Below are 16,214 nucleotides of genomic sequence, written 5' to 3'. Positions count from 1 at the left end.
GGTGCGAGTTTGTGCGTAGGTCAGCCCTTAGAATTGGACCATGCTCTAAATATTAAGGGTCTGATTCTGTGCTTTGCTGAGTCTCAATTTGGTGCTGCAGAGTGAAGGATCCTTTAGGGAGCCAGCTATGGCTCTCTGAGGGTATGTCTACACTGATGGTGGCAAAGTCGCCGCCTTCAGTTGGATTTTTCTGGATTGATTGAGTGGTCAGTGAAGACCTGCTCAATCGATCAGGAAGTCAATCTAGTAAAACCACCACCTCAAGTGGCATAACGCTGCATTGATGGGAACACAGTTCTCGTCAGCACAGTGCAGTGAAGACACCGCGCAGAACGGAAGTACAGCAGTCGACTGGAGTTACACAAGTTCCTCTGTGTAGCTTGTGTAACTCCTGTCAACTGCCGCTGAATTTCCAGGTAAGTGTAGACCAGGCCTGATTCTCTGCCAGGCCTCAGCATGGTTTAGAACACCCTGGGACTGCTCTACTATATGCCAGATAACAGCACTCCCTAAGCTCCAGTGCCAGCTAAGGATGGCTGGATTAGGAAAGTGCACCCAGCATGCTTCTCCCTGGATTAGGGGCTGCAGGGAGGGTGGTGTGAGAGTTGGCTAGCCACTGCTCCTCCCACTGGGGCTCCCCTAAGCTGTGGAAATCCCCAGTTAGAGGAATACAATCAGTCCCTCCCTCTTCTTGTGCCTCTGGGATGGGGTGGCCTAGAGAGTCTGGCCTTAAAAGGATTAAGCTTTACACATTCTAGTACTTTCATTCTCTGCACTGCCATGTGAGAGAGCTGGGCTGGATTCACTCCACAACTCATTCCCAGATGGGGCAAGGTGCTGCAGAGATGGTGCATGCAGTCCCTGGCTGAGACTCCGTTTACTAAATACTTTCTATTCTGGCCAGTCAAGGAATAGCACAGATGTGGCCCTTAATGCAATCCCCACTTCAGCCAAGTGAGAATCCAACTGGCATTATCTAAAGCATTTTGTTGAAAATCTGCTTTTAAAATGTTCAATAACAAAGGGGCCTCACAGTTGTCAAAGGTTGTGATTGCTCACTAATGACCCTTAACAAGGGATGCTTACCCAGGGCACTGAGAACAGTTGCCATTGAGCTCTAGACAGAGCCCAGATTGAAATGTCCTTCCTCTAGCTGGGAATACAGAGAATGAGAAGTGGAATTGATTTTGTTTAAACTTAGCACCACTTTTTTTTCTCTTTCAGGTTTCTTAGTGAGACAAACAGTGATAAATATTTGTCGGAGAAAGAGGCTGGAAAGTGATTCATACAACCCTCCTCATGTCCGCCGAAAACAGAAAATCGCTGACATTGTCAATAAATACAGAAACAAGCAATTGGAGCCAGAGTTTTATACCTCACTTTTCCATGAGGTTGGGCTCAAGAACTGCAATCCCTAGACCAATGTCCTTCCAGGACAATTAGATCAGAGCTTGGTGGCTACGGTAATGAAAACAGTTAGACCAAAAACCACCTGGCAAAAAAATCTCCCCTTCAACCTTCCAGAATAGAGAGAAATTACTCAGTGGCTACCACACAGGAATGAATAGGCTCACAACCTTCAACCTCCTGGTAAGACCACCTCTTTGAATACACCTCCATGTCTCCTGCACAAGAAGAGGCAGAAATTATACCATTTTTTCCCAATTTGTTAGAAAAAATATAGCAGGTATGTCCAAGAGAGGCTTGAATGTGGCTCTAACAGTCTCCTGTATTCACAGAAAATTACAGGTTCTATGCATAAGTTCAGGAACTAAGATCTGGGTGTCCTTTCTCACTGCTCCAGGAGATTCGGTTCAGGAAGTAATCCTGAAACCAGTTCCTTACAAGGCATGAAATCAAAAATGTGGTAGCTGGGATATTGACTTAACTCACCCTCCCACAACAACCACTTCACTCCACACCTGTCCTTCTGGATACTAGAAACATCATCTCTTAGCACAACCACTTATTCTAACCTAATTAGGGGAAGGAACAAATAAATCTCTCATGGGGGGAGGAAGACACTCTCTGAATACAAACATCCATCTCTGCATAGGGCATGGAAAATGAAAGACAAACCTGGTCTCCTCCCCCTCCAGCCACCCCCCCAACCCATCTGAATGAAAGATGTCTGAGTGCATACATGCATGAAAGGAGAAAGGAATATAGTCATCTTCTCTTCACACTGCTATGGAGGAGAGACACCATCTCGGAGCGTTAGCCATCCACTGCAAGGAGTTAAATAGAAGTTCTTAAAAATACCTCCAAATTGAATAGAAGAGACTTCTTTGACTTAGACTATTCAATTCGTATAACAAGATGAAGGAGAAAAAAGTTATTCATAAACATCAAGTCATGAAATTCATAGCTGACGTGCTGTGATTCTATAGTTACCTCTCACTAAATTCCGGAATTACTGCTGGTGTTGGGAACAAGTAAAGTTTATGCATATTTACGCTTATACCAGGTATACACAGAAAAAATGAGATTACCTTACTTTCAAGAAATGTTTTCTACTAGATAACTGAGTTGTCTTGCAGTTGTGTATAAGCAAAGCTTAAAGCATTAAGGTCTGTTGCAAAATGTCACTCTTTGTTTTAATAAAATTTGATTTTATGCGGCTAACTAAATAACCAGTTAAAATGGTTAAATTGCCTGCCTGCTTACCATCAGATTAGAAGACTGTTCCGAGCACTGTATACACAAGGACTGTTACTAGTAGTCATATTACTGAGTGTTGTCCAGAACATTTGTTTTACTTTTGTTGAAATGAGAGAAGAGGTTTTTGGGGCTTGCCTATCAGCAAATCTTTAAATCTTTGATATTGGTACAGATGTCAGACTACTCCTCAAACTGTTAAACTATCCCCTAAAGAACAATCACCCTGCTGAATTAGCTTTCTTCTCCACTCTTCGATGATCCAAGTTACTGTATCCCATTTGTAGGGACTATTGCACAACTGGCTCATAACTCCGCATAAAATACTATAAAGGACCAGTATGGTTTTAGTTTGTTCATCTCAAGTAGTGGCTACTGTTTGGAAGGGTTTCCTTTCCTAATGATTGATTAAAGTGGCTAATTGCCTTATACAACAAGGAAAGGGTTCATAAGCGCTAAACTCTTCTCTTTCCTGATTTTCGTGAGCACAGGTCATACATTTTCTCCAGAGCCGATAGGCGCTCCCTTTTCTGCATTATAAACATAGTTAAATATGCATAATTTACTCCCAAGTAAAACAGGCCTGTAGCATGAAATATGGATTTTGCATTCTGTGATTATTGATGGCCGTTTTGTCCTCTGCAGCGAATGTTTAATTCTTTGATATTGGTGCAGGTGTCAGACTGCTCCTCAAACTGTTAAACTATCCCCTCAAGAACAATCACCCTGGCTTCCATTTAAGCTCTTTGCTGTTTAGATTGAATTTTTCCCTCTGCTGGGCTCAAAGTCCACAACCCCCTTTCCAGACATCTGCCTTTATGTTAGGATACAGAAATTGTTTTATGCAATGCACAAAATTGCACACTGATTGACAAATATAGTATTGGAAATTCCAAAATCCACTGCAATATGATGCAGAAAAGCTAGTACAACTTTCAGATTCCACTTCTCTCTTGCCCTCCCTTCCCCCCCAAAATCAATTTGCGTTGCAATAATGAATTATCACGTGATGAATAACTGAAATTTGTCAACAGTGCGGGCGATGTGTGGTCTCTTCTACTACAGTAGATCATCACAAAGGATTGGTGTAAGGAGGAGGAGCTTGGAAGACCCTACAGTTTATATGAAAGGACGTTCAGAGATTTTAATGCACACACAGTTTGATATTTATTTAACTATTATATTTTTGAAAGCTACTTTTTGCAACAGTTTTGACTTTAAAACAGTCTTAGTAAGGAAAGTTTCATCACACAATACTAATCTAACAAGAATATCTTGCCCATGTAACTTTTTTGTGGTCTTTTTACAAAGAATAAATTGAAAAAAGTACCCTAAAAATCCACCTCAAAGGACTTTTAAGGATGTAACAAAAGGGGGTGGGCAGAGGAGGTGATGGAGTGTGCTCCTTACAGTGAGCTAGCACTCTAGTCATTCAGCTCTTAGAATCGGGGTTCAATGCCTGGTGAATCACAAGTAAAAAATGAAACCACAGAAACACTCCAAAAGTTTGCATGAGTGCTAGTCCTTGCTTAAGCCATGCCCAGGATTCAAATAGCAAGGGGCTGCTGCAGGTCAGACTTGAAGACCATTGGCAGAGAGTGGAGGGAAGCTTGTAGAACATCTTGAACACCATACAGAACTCTTGCTAGTGCTCACTCAGTGCATGAGCACTAAATTTACCCCCGTCTTTATGCACCTATTTGATCTAATAAGACTGAACACTTTTAGTCTACTGATTACATTGCATGCGCAGTGCATGTACACTAAAATAGTGTAATAAACATGTGGAGCAATGAGGTGCCTGCACATTATCAACAACCATTTTTTAAGAGACAAACCACCATGTATGTTTGAACGATGTATTACATTAAAGGTAAAGCCATTAGTTCACATACAAACTAATGGGGTGCAAGACATCCATCTGTCAGTTATTCAGGCATGAAGAAAAGTGTTCAAAACATCTGTACTGGGAGAAACATGGATTTTTTTTTCCAAAGTTAAGTCCAATATAACCAAATAGATGGTTTTCAAATGTTATTTTTAGAAAGATTAAAGATCGGCTCTTGAGTGAAGACCATTTCATGGTTTATTTCAGAAAGTCTGTAAGTTTCAGATGAGATGTGGGTTGCAGATTTTTACTCTACAGGAAGGCACCCACCATGAGGATCTTGCAAAAGGATACGTGTTAACTCGTGTCACGGCTGTATTTATCCAGAGCCTGGGGAATGGGGCTTTATACCTTGCTGATGCAGCCTTACTTTGGTTTTACAGCTGGCTGTTTAACACGTTACCCACATGACTTTGTATGACTTGGCTATTATTGGTTTCTCACCTGTCTGAAATAGTGAAAAGGGAGGAACTTCTGGAGAGAGACTGTCTTATATAAAACTACAGTGGTTACACATATATGTAATGACTCTTCAGTAGAGCCAGTATATCACCCTGAGCATTTACCCCAAATTATCAGATTACATAAGAGAGATTTGACTTGGTCATGCTTAAAGGAACACTGACTGATTAAAGAGCATAGCCCTATAATATTTGGGTTACAGACTACATGGGAATATTTAAATTGAGACTTTTTTCCCCTTTTTATATCATGAAAAAATTTTATTGAGGTTTGTAAAACTTTTTTTTAAACTGACAGTGCCCCTTCAACGATACTTTGTCAGTAGAATTCAAGAGAAGGTAACATTATCTTGTTAGCATTTCTATATTAGAGTTGTAATAATTGTAGTACCTTAAGAAATCTCATTAAAAGAATATAAAGTACCTTTTTAAAGGTACTTAAGAGTATTACAAATTTATAGTAAATGAATAGGAAAATGTGTCTGAAAGATTAGATACCTGTGTGCACAGCATCATCTGCAGAGAAATTACAGTAAACCAAGCTGGTCATTTGTAGGCTAACTAATCAAGTTACTGGCTTCACAACAGGTAGCTGTGCATTTCTCTCATGCAGTGTTCTGGATGGTTAGCCCAGGATAACCAAACTAAATTTCTCTCTTAATGATGAGGAAAAAGATGATTTAATGATCACACAGTTTAAAGGCTGATGTCTTTGAAGAAACCAAACATACACAGTTTCCACACTGGATTTTAGCAGGAGTGGTTAGAAATAAGATTGCCACATATGTGCACTTCGTGTGATCTTCTGTATGTTGCCAAGACATGATCTTTTTGTTCCTATTGTATTTTTCTGTAAATATTACTGGCGCTAAGTTGTAAAGTGAAGGCAAATTGTAAATATGAAGATGTGAACTATGTTCCCTTGTCTCTAGTACTTTATCTCTTGTTTGTTTAGGGAAGACACAAAGGGTTGTATGTATTTATGCCAATTCTTTGTCCAGAAGAAACACATCAAATATTGAATGTAACACAATTAGTCCAATAAATTTTAAAGAAATTCTTATCTAGTATGTGTTGTGATCAATTTGTGAGCATGTTTTTGTCCAAGCCAACACGTTCCCCCAATGTATTCTAATCCTTTAGGGACATGCTACAATCAGCATTAATTAATGGAGGTACTGAAAGTACTTGTTAGAAATAGCTTCTCTGTAGCTTAGCTCTGATTACAGTGCACAACCCCATCTTTAAGTGAACAAAGACCCCTCAAGTCACAATCTAGGTAGGTAGTGCCTCACAAATGTACAGTAATTCAGCCTCACTACACCCCTCTTTACAAATGGGGAACTGCAGTTTGGAGAGGCAAAGTGTCACATGGTGTCTATGGCATATTAACTCCAATTATGAACTCCAATTACCTGCAATTAACTCCAGATCCATTGACTTAACCACAGGACCAGCCTTGCTCTGTTTCCTGATGCCACAACCTAAAAAACCTTGTTCCTAAAACCACTTGAAGTCAGTCCAAGGGAAATACCTCCAGGTATTGCATTCCTGCTGAAATGACACCTGGGCAGCATGACACAATCAGAGAGAAGTGGCAGTTTATTCAGTCTTCAGGTTCCAACTCTGGTTTACCTCTGGATTGCAGATACATATTCAATGTAAATCCTTTGTGCCTCAAATTTCTCCTATGGATTCTTGTTTTGATTCATAGATCATAAGGCCAGAAGGAACCATTGTGGTCATCTAGTCTGACCACCTGTAGAACACAGGCCAGAGAACATCCTCAAAATAATTCCTAAACACATCTTTAAAAGAAACATCCAATATTGATTTTTAAAATAGTCATTGAGGGAGAATCCATCACAACCCTTGGTAAATTTTTCCAATCATTAATTACTCAACTGTTAAAAAATTATGCCTTATTTCCAGTCTGAATTTGTGTAGCTTCAACTTTCAGCCATTGGATCATGTTAGACCTTTCTCTGCTAGATTAAAGAGTCACTATTAAATATTTGTTCCCTTTGTAGACAATTATGCTGTCATCAAGTCATGCCTTAACCTTCTCTTTGTTAAATTAAAAATTGAGTTCCTGGAGTCTATCACAAAGGCATGTTTTCTAATCTTTAATCGTTCTTGTGGCTCTTCTCTGAACCCTTTCCAATTTATCAACATCCTTCTTGAAATGTAGGTGCCGAACTGGATGCAGTATTCCAGCAGCAGTTGCACCAGTGCTAAATATAGAGGTAAAATAGCCTCTTTACTCCTGCTTGAGATTACCATGCTTTTATGTTCCATGATCGCATTAGCTCTTTTGGCCACAGCATCATACTAGGAGCACACATTCAGCGGGTTGTCCACCATGATACCCAAATCTGTTCCTATCCTTGCTTCCCAGGATAGAGTCCCCTATCGTGCTAGTATGGCCTACATTCTTTGTTCCTAGATGAACATATTTACTAATATTGCTAAATGTAACACAAACTAGTTTTTTTGCACCCAGTTTACCAAGCAATCAGATCACTCTGAGTTAGTGACTTGTCCCTTCTTTATTTATCACTCTCCAAATTTTTGGGTCATCTGCAAACTTTATCAGTGATCATATATTTTCTTCCAGCTCATTGATTAAAAAGGTTAATAACATAGGGCCAAGAACTGATCCCTGTGGGACCCCACTGCAAACACATCTGCTTGAGGACACTTGCCCATTTACAATTACATTTTGAGACCTATTTGAATGTGTGCAATATTCATTTTGATTAAAAACTAGAATAATATAAAATTTTGTGTGGTACCAAGCCTTACAGAAGTCCAAGTATATCATGGCAATAATATTACTTTTATCAATCAAACTTATAATCCCATAAAAAAAAACAGTTAAGTTGGTAGCACCTATTTTTCATAAACCCATGTTAATTTGCATTATTACATCGCCCTCCTTTAATTCTTTGTTAATCGAGTCCCATATCAGCCTCTCCATTATCTTGTCCAGGATTGATGTCAGGCTGACAGGCCTATGATTCCCTGAGTCGTCCTGTTTATCCTTTTTAAAAATCGGCACAACATTAGCTTTCCTCCAGTCTTGCAGAACTGCCCCATGTTCCAAGACTTAGATAGGAAACAAAGGGTAAAAAGCATCAGTTTTCACAATGGAGAAAGGTAACCGTGGGGGTCCGCCAAGGCTCTGTACTGGGACCAGTGCTGTTCAACCTAGTTATTAATGATCTGGGAAAGAGAATGACCAGTGAAGTGTTTGCAGATGGCACAAAATTATTCAAGAAAGTTAAGTTTAAGGCTGACTGTGAAGACCTATAAGGTGATCTCACAAAACTGGACAACAAAATGGAAGAAGAAATTCAACATTTCTAAGTGCACATTGTAGTTGGTATTACTTTGTTCTCCACATATACAATGATGAGTTCTAAATTAGCTGTGCCCATTCAAGAAAGCAATCCTGGAATCAGCGTGGATAGTACTCTGAAAACTTAGAATATTAGAGTTGGAGGTCATCCAGTCCAAGCCCCTGCTCAAAGCAGGACTAACCTCAGCTATATCATCCCAGCCAGGGCTTTATCAAGCCTCAGCTTAAACACCTCTAAAGATGGAGATTCCACCACCTCCCTAGGTAACCCATTCCAGTGCTTCACCACCCTCCTAGTGAAAAACTTTTTCCTAATGTCCAACCTAGACCTCCCCAACTGCTACTTGAGACCATTGCTCCTCGTTCTGTCATCTGCCACCACCGAGAACAGCCTAGCCCCATCCTCCCTGGAACCCGCTTTCAGGTAGTTAAAGGCTGCTATCAAATCCCCCCTCATTCTTCTCTTTTGCAGACTAAACAAGCCCAGTTCCCTTAGCCTCTCCTCATAAGTCTTGTGCTCCAGCCCCCTAATCATTTTTGTTGCCCTCCGCTGTACTCTCTCCAACTTGTCTACATGCTTTTTGTAGTGGGGGGCCCAAAACTAGACACAATACTCTAAATACGGCCTTACCAATGCCGAATAGAGGGGAATAATCACTTCCCGCGACCAACTGGCAATGCTCCTACTAATGCAGCCCAATATGCTATTAGCCTTCTTGACAACCAGGGCACACTGCTGACTCATATCCAGCTTTTTATCCATTGTTACCCCCAGGTCCTTTTCTGCAGAGCTGCTGCCTAGCTCGTCGGTCCCCAGTCTATAGCTGTGCATGGAATTCTTCCTTCCTAAGTGGAGGACTCTGCACTTTTCTTTCTTGAACCTCATTAGATTTCTTTTGGCCCAATCCTCCAGTTTGTTTAGGTCCTTCTGTATCCTATCCTTACCTTCCAGGGTATCTACCACTCCCCCCAGCTTAGTGTCATCCGCAAACTTGCTGAGGGTGCAATCTACCCCATCTTCCAGATCATTAATGAAGATGTTGAACAGGACCGACCCCTGGGGCACTCCGCTTGTGACTGGTTGCCAGCTAGACGTGGAGCCATTGATCACTACTCATTGAGCCCTATGCTCTAGCCAGTTCTCTATCCATTTTATAGTCCATTCATCCAACCCATACTTCTTTAACTTGTTGATAAGAATACTGTGAGAGACAGTATCAAAAGCTTTGCTAAAGTCAAGGTATATCACATCCACCGCCTTCCCTACATCCACAGAGCCAGTCACCTCATCATAGAAAGCAATCAGTTTGGTCAGGCATGACTTTCCCTTGGTGAATCCGTGTTGACTGTTCCTGATCACCTTCCTCTCTTCCAAGTGCCTTAAAATGGAATCCTTGAGGACCTGCTCCATGATTTTTCCAGGGATTGAAGTGAGGCTGACCGGTCTGTAGTTCACTGGATCCTCTTTCCTCCCTATTTTTGAAGATGGGCACTATATTTGCTTTTTTCCAGGCCACAGGGACCTCCCCCTGTTGCCACGAGCTTTCAAAGATAATAGCCAATGGCTCTGAAATCACCTCAGTCAACTTCCTCAGCACCCTCGGGTGCATTGCATCTGGCCCCATGGACTTGTGTATGTCCAATCCTTCTAAATAGACTTGGACCTGTTCCTTCAGCACTGCGGGATGTTCGCCTCTTCCCATTCTGTGCCACCCAGTGAAGCAGTCTGGGAGCTGATCTTGTCTGTGAAGACAGAGGCAAAAAAGGCATTGAGTACCTCAGCTTTCTCCACATCCTCTGTCACTAGGTTGCCTCCCTCATTCTCTAAGGGGCCCACACTTTCCCTAATCTTCCTCTTGTTGGTAACATACCTGTAGAAACCCTTCTTGTTCCCTTTCACGTCCCTTGCTAGCTGCAATTCCAATTGCGCTTTGGCCTTCCTGATTTATTTCCTGCATGTTCGAGCAGTATTTTTATAATCCTCCCTAGTCATCTGACCAAGCTTCCACTTCTTGTAAGCTTCTTTTTTGTGTTTAAGTTCGCCAAAGTCTTCTTTGTTAAGCCACGCTGGGCGCCTACCATATTTGCTATTCTTTCTGTACATCAGGCTGTTTGCTCCTGTGTCCTCAATAAGATTTCTTTAAAATACAGCCAGCTCTCTTGGATTCCTTTCCCCCTCATATTAGCTTCCCAGGGAATCCTGCCCATCAGTTCCCTGAGGGAGTCAAAGTCCGCTTTTCTGAAGTCCATGGTCTGTATCCTGCTGTTCTCCTTTCTTCCTTTTGTTAGGATTCTGAACTCGACCATCTCATGGTCACTGCTGCCTAGGTTGCCACCCACTTCTACTTCCCCTACCAAATCTTCCCTGTTTGTGAGCAGCAGGTCAAGAGAAGCACGGCCCCTAGTTGGTTGCTCCAGCACTTGCACCAGGAAATTGTCTGTGACACTATCCAAAAACTTCCTGGATTGTTTGTGCTCTGCTGTATTGCTCTTCCAGCAGATGTCAGGGTGATTGAAGTCCCCCATGAGAATCAGGTCCTGTGAACTGGAAACTTTCCCTAGTTGACCGAAGAAAGCCTCATCCTCCTGGTCTGGTGGTCTATAACAGACACCCACCACAACATCACCCTTATTGTTCTTGCTTCTAAGCTTAACCCAGAGACACTCACCTGGATTATCTCCAGTTTCATACTGGAGCTCAGAGTAATCATAGTGCTCTCTTACATACAGTGCAACTCCTCCACCCTTTCGCCCCTGCCTGTCCCTCCTGAATCGGGAGGCCTCCCCTGCTGCACCCTCCTCCTTCTGCTTCCTTGTGGTGTCCCTCTTCCCCACCTACCTTCGGGCTTAGGTCTCCATCCCCCGTCAAACCTAGTTTAAAGCCCTCCTCACTAAGTTAGCCAGCCTGTCTGCGAAGATACTCTTCCCTCTCTTCGTTAGGTGAATCCCGTCTCTTCCTAGTAATCCTTCTTCCTGGAACAACACCCCATGATTGAAGAATCCAAAGCCCTCTCTCCGACACCACCTGCGTAACCACGCATTTACTTCCTCAATGCGATGGTCCCTACCTGGGCCTTTTCCCTGAACAGGGAGGATGGACGAGAACACCACTTGCACTTCAAACTCCTTTATCTCTTTTCCCAGAGCCACATAGTCTGCAGTGATCCGCTCAAGATCATTCTTGGCAGTGTCATTGGTGCCCACGTGGAGAAGTAGGAAGGGGTAGTGGTCTGAGGACTTGATAAGTTTTGACAGTCTCTCCGTCACATCCCTAATCCTAGCTCCAGACAAGCAGCACACTTCTCTAGTTTCCCGGTCCGGACGGCAGATGGATGACTCCATCCCCCTTAGGAGGGAGTCCCTGACCACCATCACCCTTCTCTTCCTCTTGGGAATGGTGGTCATGGAACCCCCACCCCTAGGACAACGCATCCCTTGCCTTCTGATCAAACAGGTCTCCTTCTGATCCATTCCCTCTGATGGGTCCTCCAAATCGTTCTCTGCTGTAGTACTTGTGCAGAGAGGATGAAAATGATTCCTTACTTCTATCTGCATGGTGGGCATATAGGTTCTCTTTCTTCGGGAGGTCACATGATGCCAATTTTCTTCCCCGTTCTTCAGTTTCGCCTGCCCGGCCTTCTCTGAATCTTCCTTACACTGTGCCTGTTCCTGATCAAGAAAGACTTCGTTTTCTTTAATGTAACGCAGGGTTGATATTTGGGCCTCTAGTCCTTTAACCTTCTCTTCCAATAAGGAAACCAGCCTGCACTTGGGTACAGATGAAGTCATCTCTATCCTGTGGGAAGAAGACAAACATAGCACATCCAGTGCAGGTGACAACAACAGATCGCTCACTCTCCATATCTTTCCTCTGAGAGCCTCTTCAGATGCTGTATTTCCTGCTCAGCAACATCTGAAAGGCAAAAACCTGCTGTGGGCTCTCTCCTCAGGTGAACTCCCAGGCAAACTCCCTCCTTCTGTTAGCCGCTCGTCTGTTCGCCGCTCAGCTGGTTCGCAACGGGCTGCTTTTTATAAGGCTGGGGCAGTTGCTCCCTTCTCTCTGCCCCCATCCTCCCTCCATCGCTGGCCCTACCTGAGTTGTTTGGGCATCAGCAGCACGCACAGCGGCAGGAGTCCCCCCACAGCTGGACCAGCCAGTGAGACACAAGTTCAGAACCCCTTTAAAAGTGATGGGGCCCTGGCCCCCTCATTGGGGCGTTAGCTGGGGCTCCTTCTCCCGCTGTGCTGATGCTGGAGCAACTCAGCTAAGGTGTGCCAGAGGGGGGGGTGGAGCCAGCCTCCCCAAATGCAAGAGGGAGGCACACCCACCTATGCCAACAAGGGATGCGAAAGACAATGAAGGTATTGGCCTGAGTGGTACATTCCTCATCTGATGGCAGCAAGAAGTATCCATAGCATTCTCACTTCCCAATCCCAAACCCACAGTTCTGACTGTGGATGCTGGCATTTCACGGCGAAGAGCGCACTTAGGAGCACAAAACTAGATCAGACAGAGAATGGCCTCAAAGTCTGAGAGGCTTTGCAGTAGAGCTGGGCAAAATTTTTCAGACAAATAGTTTATTTGCTGAAAAATGCAGCTTCAGGTTGACTGAAATTGTTCACCAATTCGTCAAAGAGCTTTGACTGCACCAAAAAAGTCACGATGGCTCGTTGGCAGTGCTTCTCTGCTACGCTGTAGGCCAGTGGTTAGGGCACTTATGTAGGACGGGGAGCCCACGGTTCAGTTTCCCCCTTTGCCTGCTGTACAATGGAGATTCAAACTTGTCTCCTCTAGCTGCTGTTCTTGGGGGGGGAGGGTTCAACCAAAACCAGTAAGCCTTGTGTCACCATCTGCCCCACAACTCTGAGTGCCTTAAATGCTGTGCTGCTGTGGCTCATCGCTCAGACACACAACCAGCCGACAAGCAGGCAGGTCACACCCCATTAACTGTCCAAATACCTTTTGCAGGGTGACCCCCAAGTCACCTCCAGTTCCCAATGTCCCCCATCCCATCTGCCTGGTCATGAGCAGTCCTTCTCACAATGGTGCTTACAGAGCCTTGTTCCATCCTTTGCTCCTTTAAAGAGCTGATGCACTGCAGCTCATTAAGTTAATGGAGGTTTGACAAGTTCTTGTTTCAGCTATAGTACCGAACTGGCTTACAAGCAAACAAGTAAAAATACCTTTTTAAAACTTAATTTTAGCAGGTTGCAATCTTTTGCCTAAGTGGGTTTCTCATCTATAGGCAGTTCCCAAAGATTTCATGCCTCTTGGTTGGACCCAATGGGCTGCGATTTCAAGAGCTCTGGCCTTTGTACCCCCCACCCCAATGATGGACCCCAGTGGAGTTCTCTGTCCTTTCTTTTAACAGTCCAATAAACCTCTGAAAAATGTATTCTTTGAAACATGTGCCCAGACAAAGTTCCTTGTCCCAGCTGGGTGTGAACACCAGTGTGTTGGGTGTAGACTCCACGCCCTCTTCTCCTCCACTGGTGAGTGTTACAATGCAAATGATTTTTTCCTGCACCCTCCAATCCAATGAGTAATCCATTGAATTTGGCCACACCTGGAGATATTGGCCTCTTTCCTTTGTCTGGAGAAAAACCCACGTTTCATCTCCCCTGACATGCCTGGTTTGAAACCTTTTAGTCACAGACTTCAAAGCATAATATCAGTGAGTATCCATATGGCCTTATATAGTGCCAATTCGTACATTTTGCAATGGTATTGATCACCAGTGTGTCATTAGCTTTCATAAAAGATCTTACTTGATACACTTTGATAACACAGTAATATTGTATACAAGCAGTTGAGAAAAATCCTTATCATCTGAGGTTTAGACCCCAGCTTTACAGTTAAGCAGCTATCACCCTCTCCCTCCCCCCACCCCCCACTCACTAGGTTGATGGGTTTTGTTTATCTTTTAAATAAATGTACCTTCATTGTCTCTGAAATGGGTGAGTCTCAGATCCTAGACTCCAGCCTGTGCCTGAAGGTCTATATTGTCATTTTTAGCCCCGCAATCTGAGTACTGCAATCCTGAGTTAATAGATCTGGGCTCTGAGACGACTTGCTGCATGTTTTTTTATTGCAGTGCAGCCATACCCTAAGAGGTCTGTTTCTTTGGGTGCTGCAGGCAACAGTTCCTCTCAAAATCAGGCCCCAAAGCTATAAGTTAATAAAATTTGTCCATATTCCTGACCATCAGCCCTGAAGAGCTTTAGGTAACCAAGTTAAGACAATTGCTAGCTGATAATTGCCTAATAACCACTCTGTGTGTACATATACACAGAGCAGGTGGGCCAGGAACCACTTTGGTGTTACTCTGAACAGCTTTGATATGGGCTATTGCATTAGTACGAGATCTGTTGTATGGAGTTTTCACCAGCACAGGAGAAGATAGTGGAGTTGCTGCAAGTCTTCGGCTGTGGAAGGAGTTGGTGGGACCTCATTATGTGAGCAAGCCTGCCTCCATGGTGAGGCTGCTGAAGCTTTGTGAAAGCTAATGGTACCTGTGCCCAGCGAGGACAAACATCTTGGGTTCTGGTTTGGCGGGTGCCAGCCACTCTCCAACTGAATTTTAGTGTTGAACGATCCCAGAAACTCAAAGCACAGCTCAGCTGACATGGCCATGTTGCACTGTTTTGGGGCCAGCTCCCTGGGAAAGCCTGGAGCTTCACAGAGTTTCCACCGTTAGCTCCAAACCAAATTCACTTCATGAACTTGGCCTGACATTTGTGTCCTGCTGCAACCATTCTGCACAGCTGGGCATGCCTCTCCCTGTCAGTGTCCGCTAGCTGCTGCTCATCTAATGAGATCCTGTTGGCGGGAAAGCATGGCTCCAAATAACTACTGTTCGCTCTTTGCCTGGCAAGTTTTTATTAAAACCCCTACTGTGTAGTGGAGATAAGAATATATGACACTGCACCAGTAAACAAAGATGCAGTCACAGAACAGCTTTATTGTACAGAGTCTTCATTTTGGAAGGGATTGTGCAGCCAATTATTATAAAAATGTTAATAACAAATCTTGCAGGGTACTAACAGAATGACTGCCACAAAGCCAATGGGTTAGCCGAGACTGCAATCCACCTCCTCCACCCGCTGCCTTCCCCTCGTTTGTGCTCTCTGCAGCAAGAAGTAAAATTAATCTCTGACCGAGGATGCAACAGTGCTGCTATATTTGGTGGAATGCTGAGTGCCAGCACAGCAAGAGGCAGCATTCAGCATCCAGCTAAGGCCTGGTTCACTGGGAGCTGTAGGTGCTCAGCACCTCTGCAAATCAGACTCTAACGGTATCCAGATGGGTCCATGTTCCTGTATGACAGCCCTGAATGGTTCTGACTGCTAAGCAGCTCTGGGCAGCCTCTGGGTTGAAGCAATAGTAGGCATTGCACAAAAGCAATCTGACTGGTGACATTAAAGCACTTGGTTGCTGCAGCACTGGGCTGCCGCCACCCCACCAGACCAGGATCTGGAACTGTTACATACGCTAGTGGCCAGCACAGCTGCCATTTTCAAACCGGGAAGTGAATGAGGCCCGGTACTCGTGGCGCAGTGGCCAGTGACCAAGGTGGGTGTGTGCCTACGGTTTTGTCTTGGACTGAAAAAGTGTTCTAAGTTTTTTGAAAGATGCTGAACTGAAGACCTGCTTATCTCTTCTGGAGATGCTCCTGTCCACCCCCTGCATTCGATGGCTCTTGGCGGGCCGGGGCAGGACAAGGAAAAAGCAGCTGAAGTGTTGCACAAGAAGGGAACGAATCACACTTGACTAATCAAAGTGAACTGACACATCTCCAGTATGAAACTGGAGAAAAGCCTGTTGAGAGTCTCTGGGTTAAGTTTA

At 43.9% G+C, this 16,214-nt stretch overlaps 1 protein-coding gene across 6 annotated transcripts in view; it reads left to right on the top strand.

Moving 5' to 3' along the window:
• RALGAPB (Ral GTPase activating protein non-catalytic subunit beta) overlaps positions 1-6,070 on the top strand; it is a 130,698-nt gene extending 124,628 nt beyond the window's left edge. For all 6 annotated transcript variants that reach the window (XM_067554526.1, XM_067554524.1, XM_067554525.1 and 3 more), the window contains one exon: positions 1,225-6,070. In XM_067554526.1, the coding sequence (XP_067410627.1) occupies positions 1,225-1,418 (194 nt within the window). In that variant the 3' untranslated portion in view covers positions 1,419-6,070. The remainder of the gene's footprint in view (positions 1-1,224) is intronic.
• Positions 6,071-16,214: the final 10,144 nt, after the last annotated feature.

The sequence above is a fragment of the Emydura macquarii genome, unplaced genomic scaffold (assembly GCF_026122565.2).
Source record: "Emydura macquarii macquarii isolate MOO-44397 ecotype Brisbane River unplaced genomic scaffold, CSIRO-AGI_Emac_v2 contig_1483, whole genome shotgun sequence".
In the NCBI taxonomy this organism is placed as follows: domain Eukaryota; kingdom Metazoa; phylum Chordata; order Testudines; family Chelidae; genus Emydura; species Emydura macquarii.
Note: the sequence above shows the minus strand (reverse complement) of the source record. Positions and strands in the feature narration are given on the sequence as shown.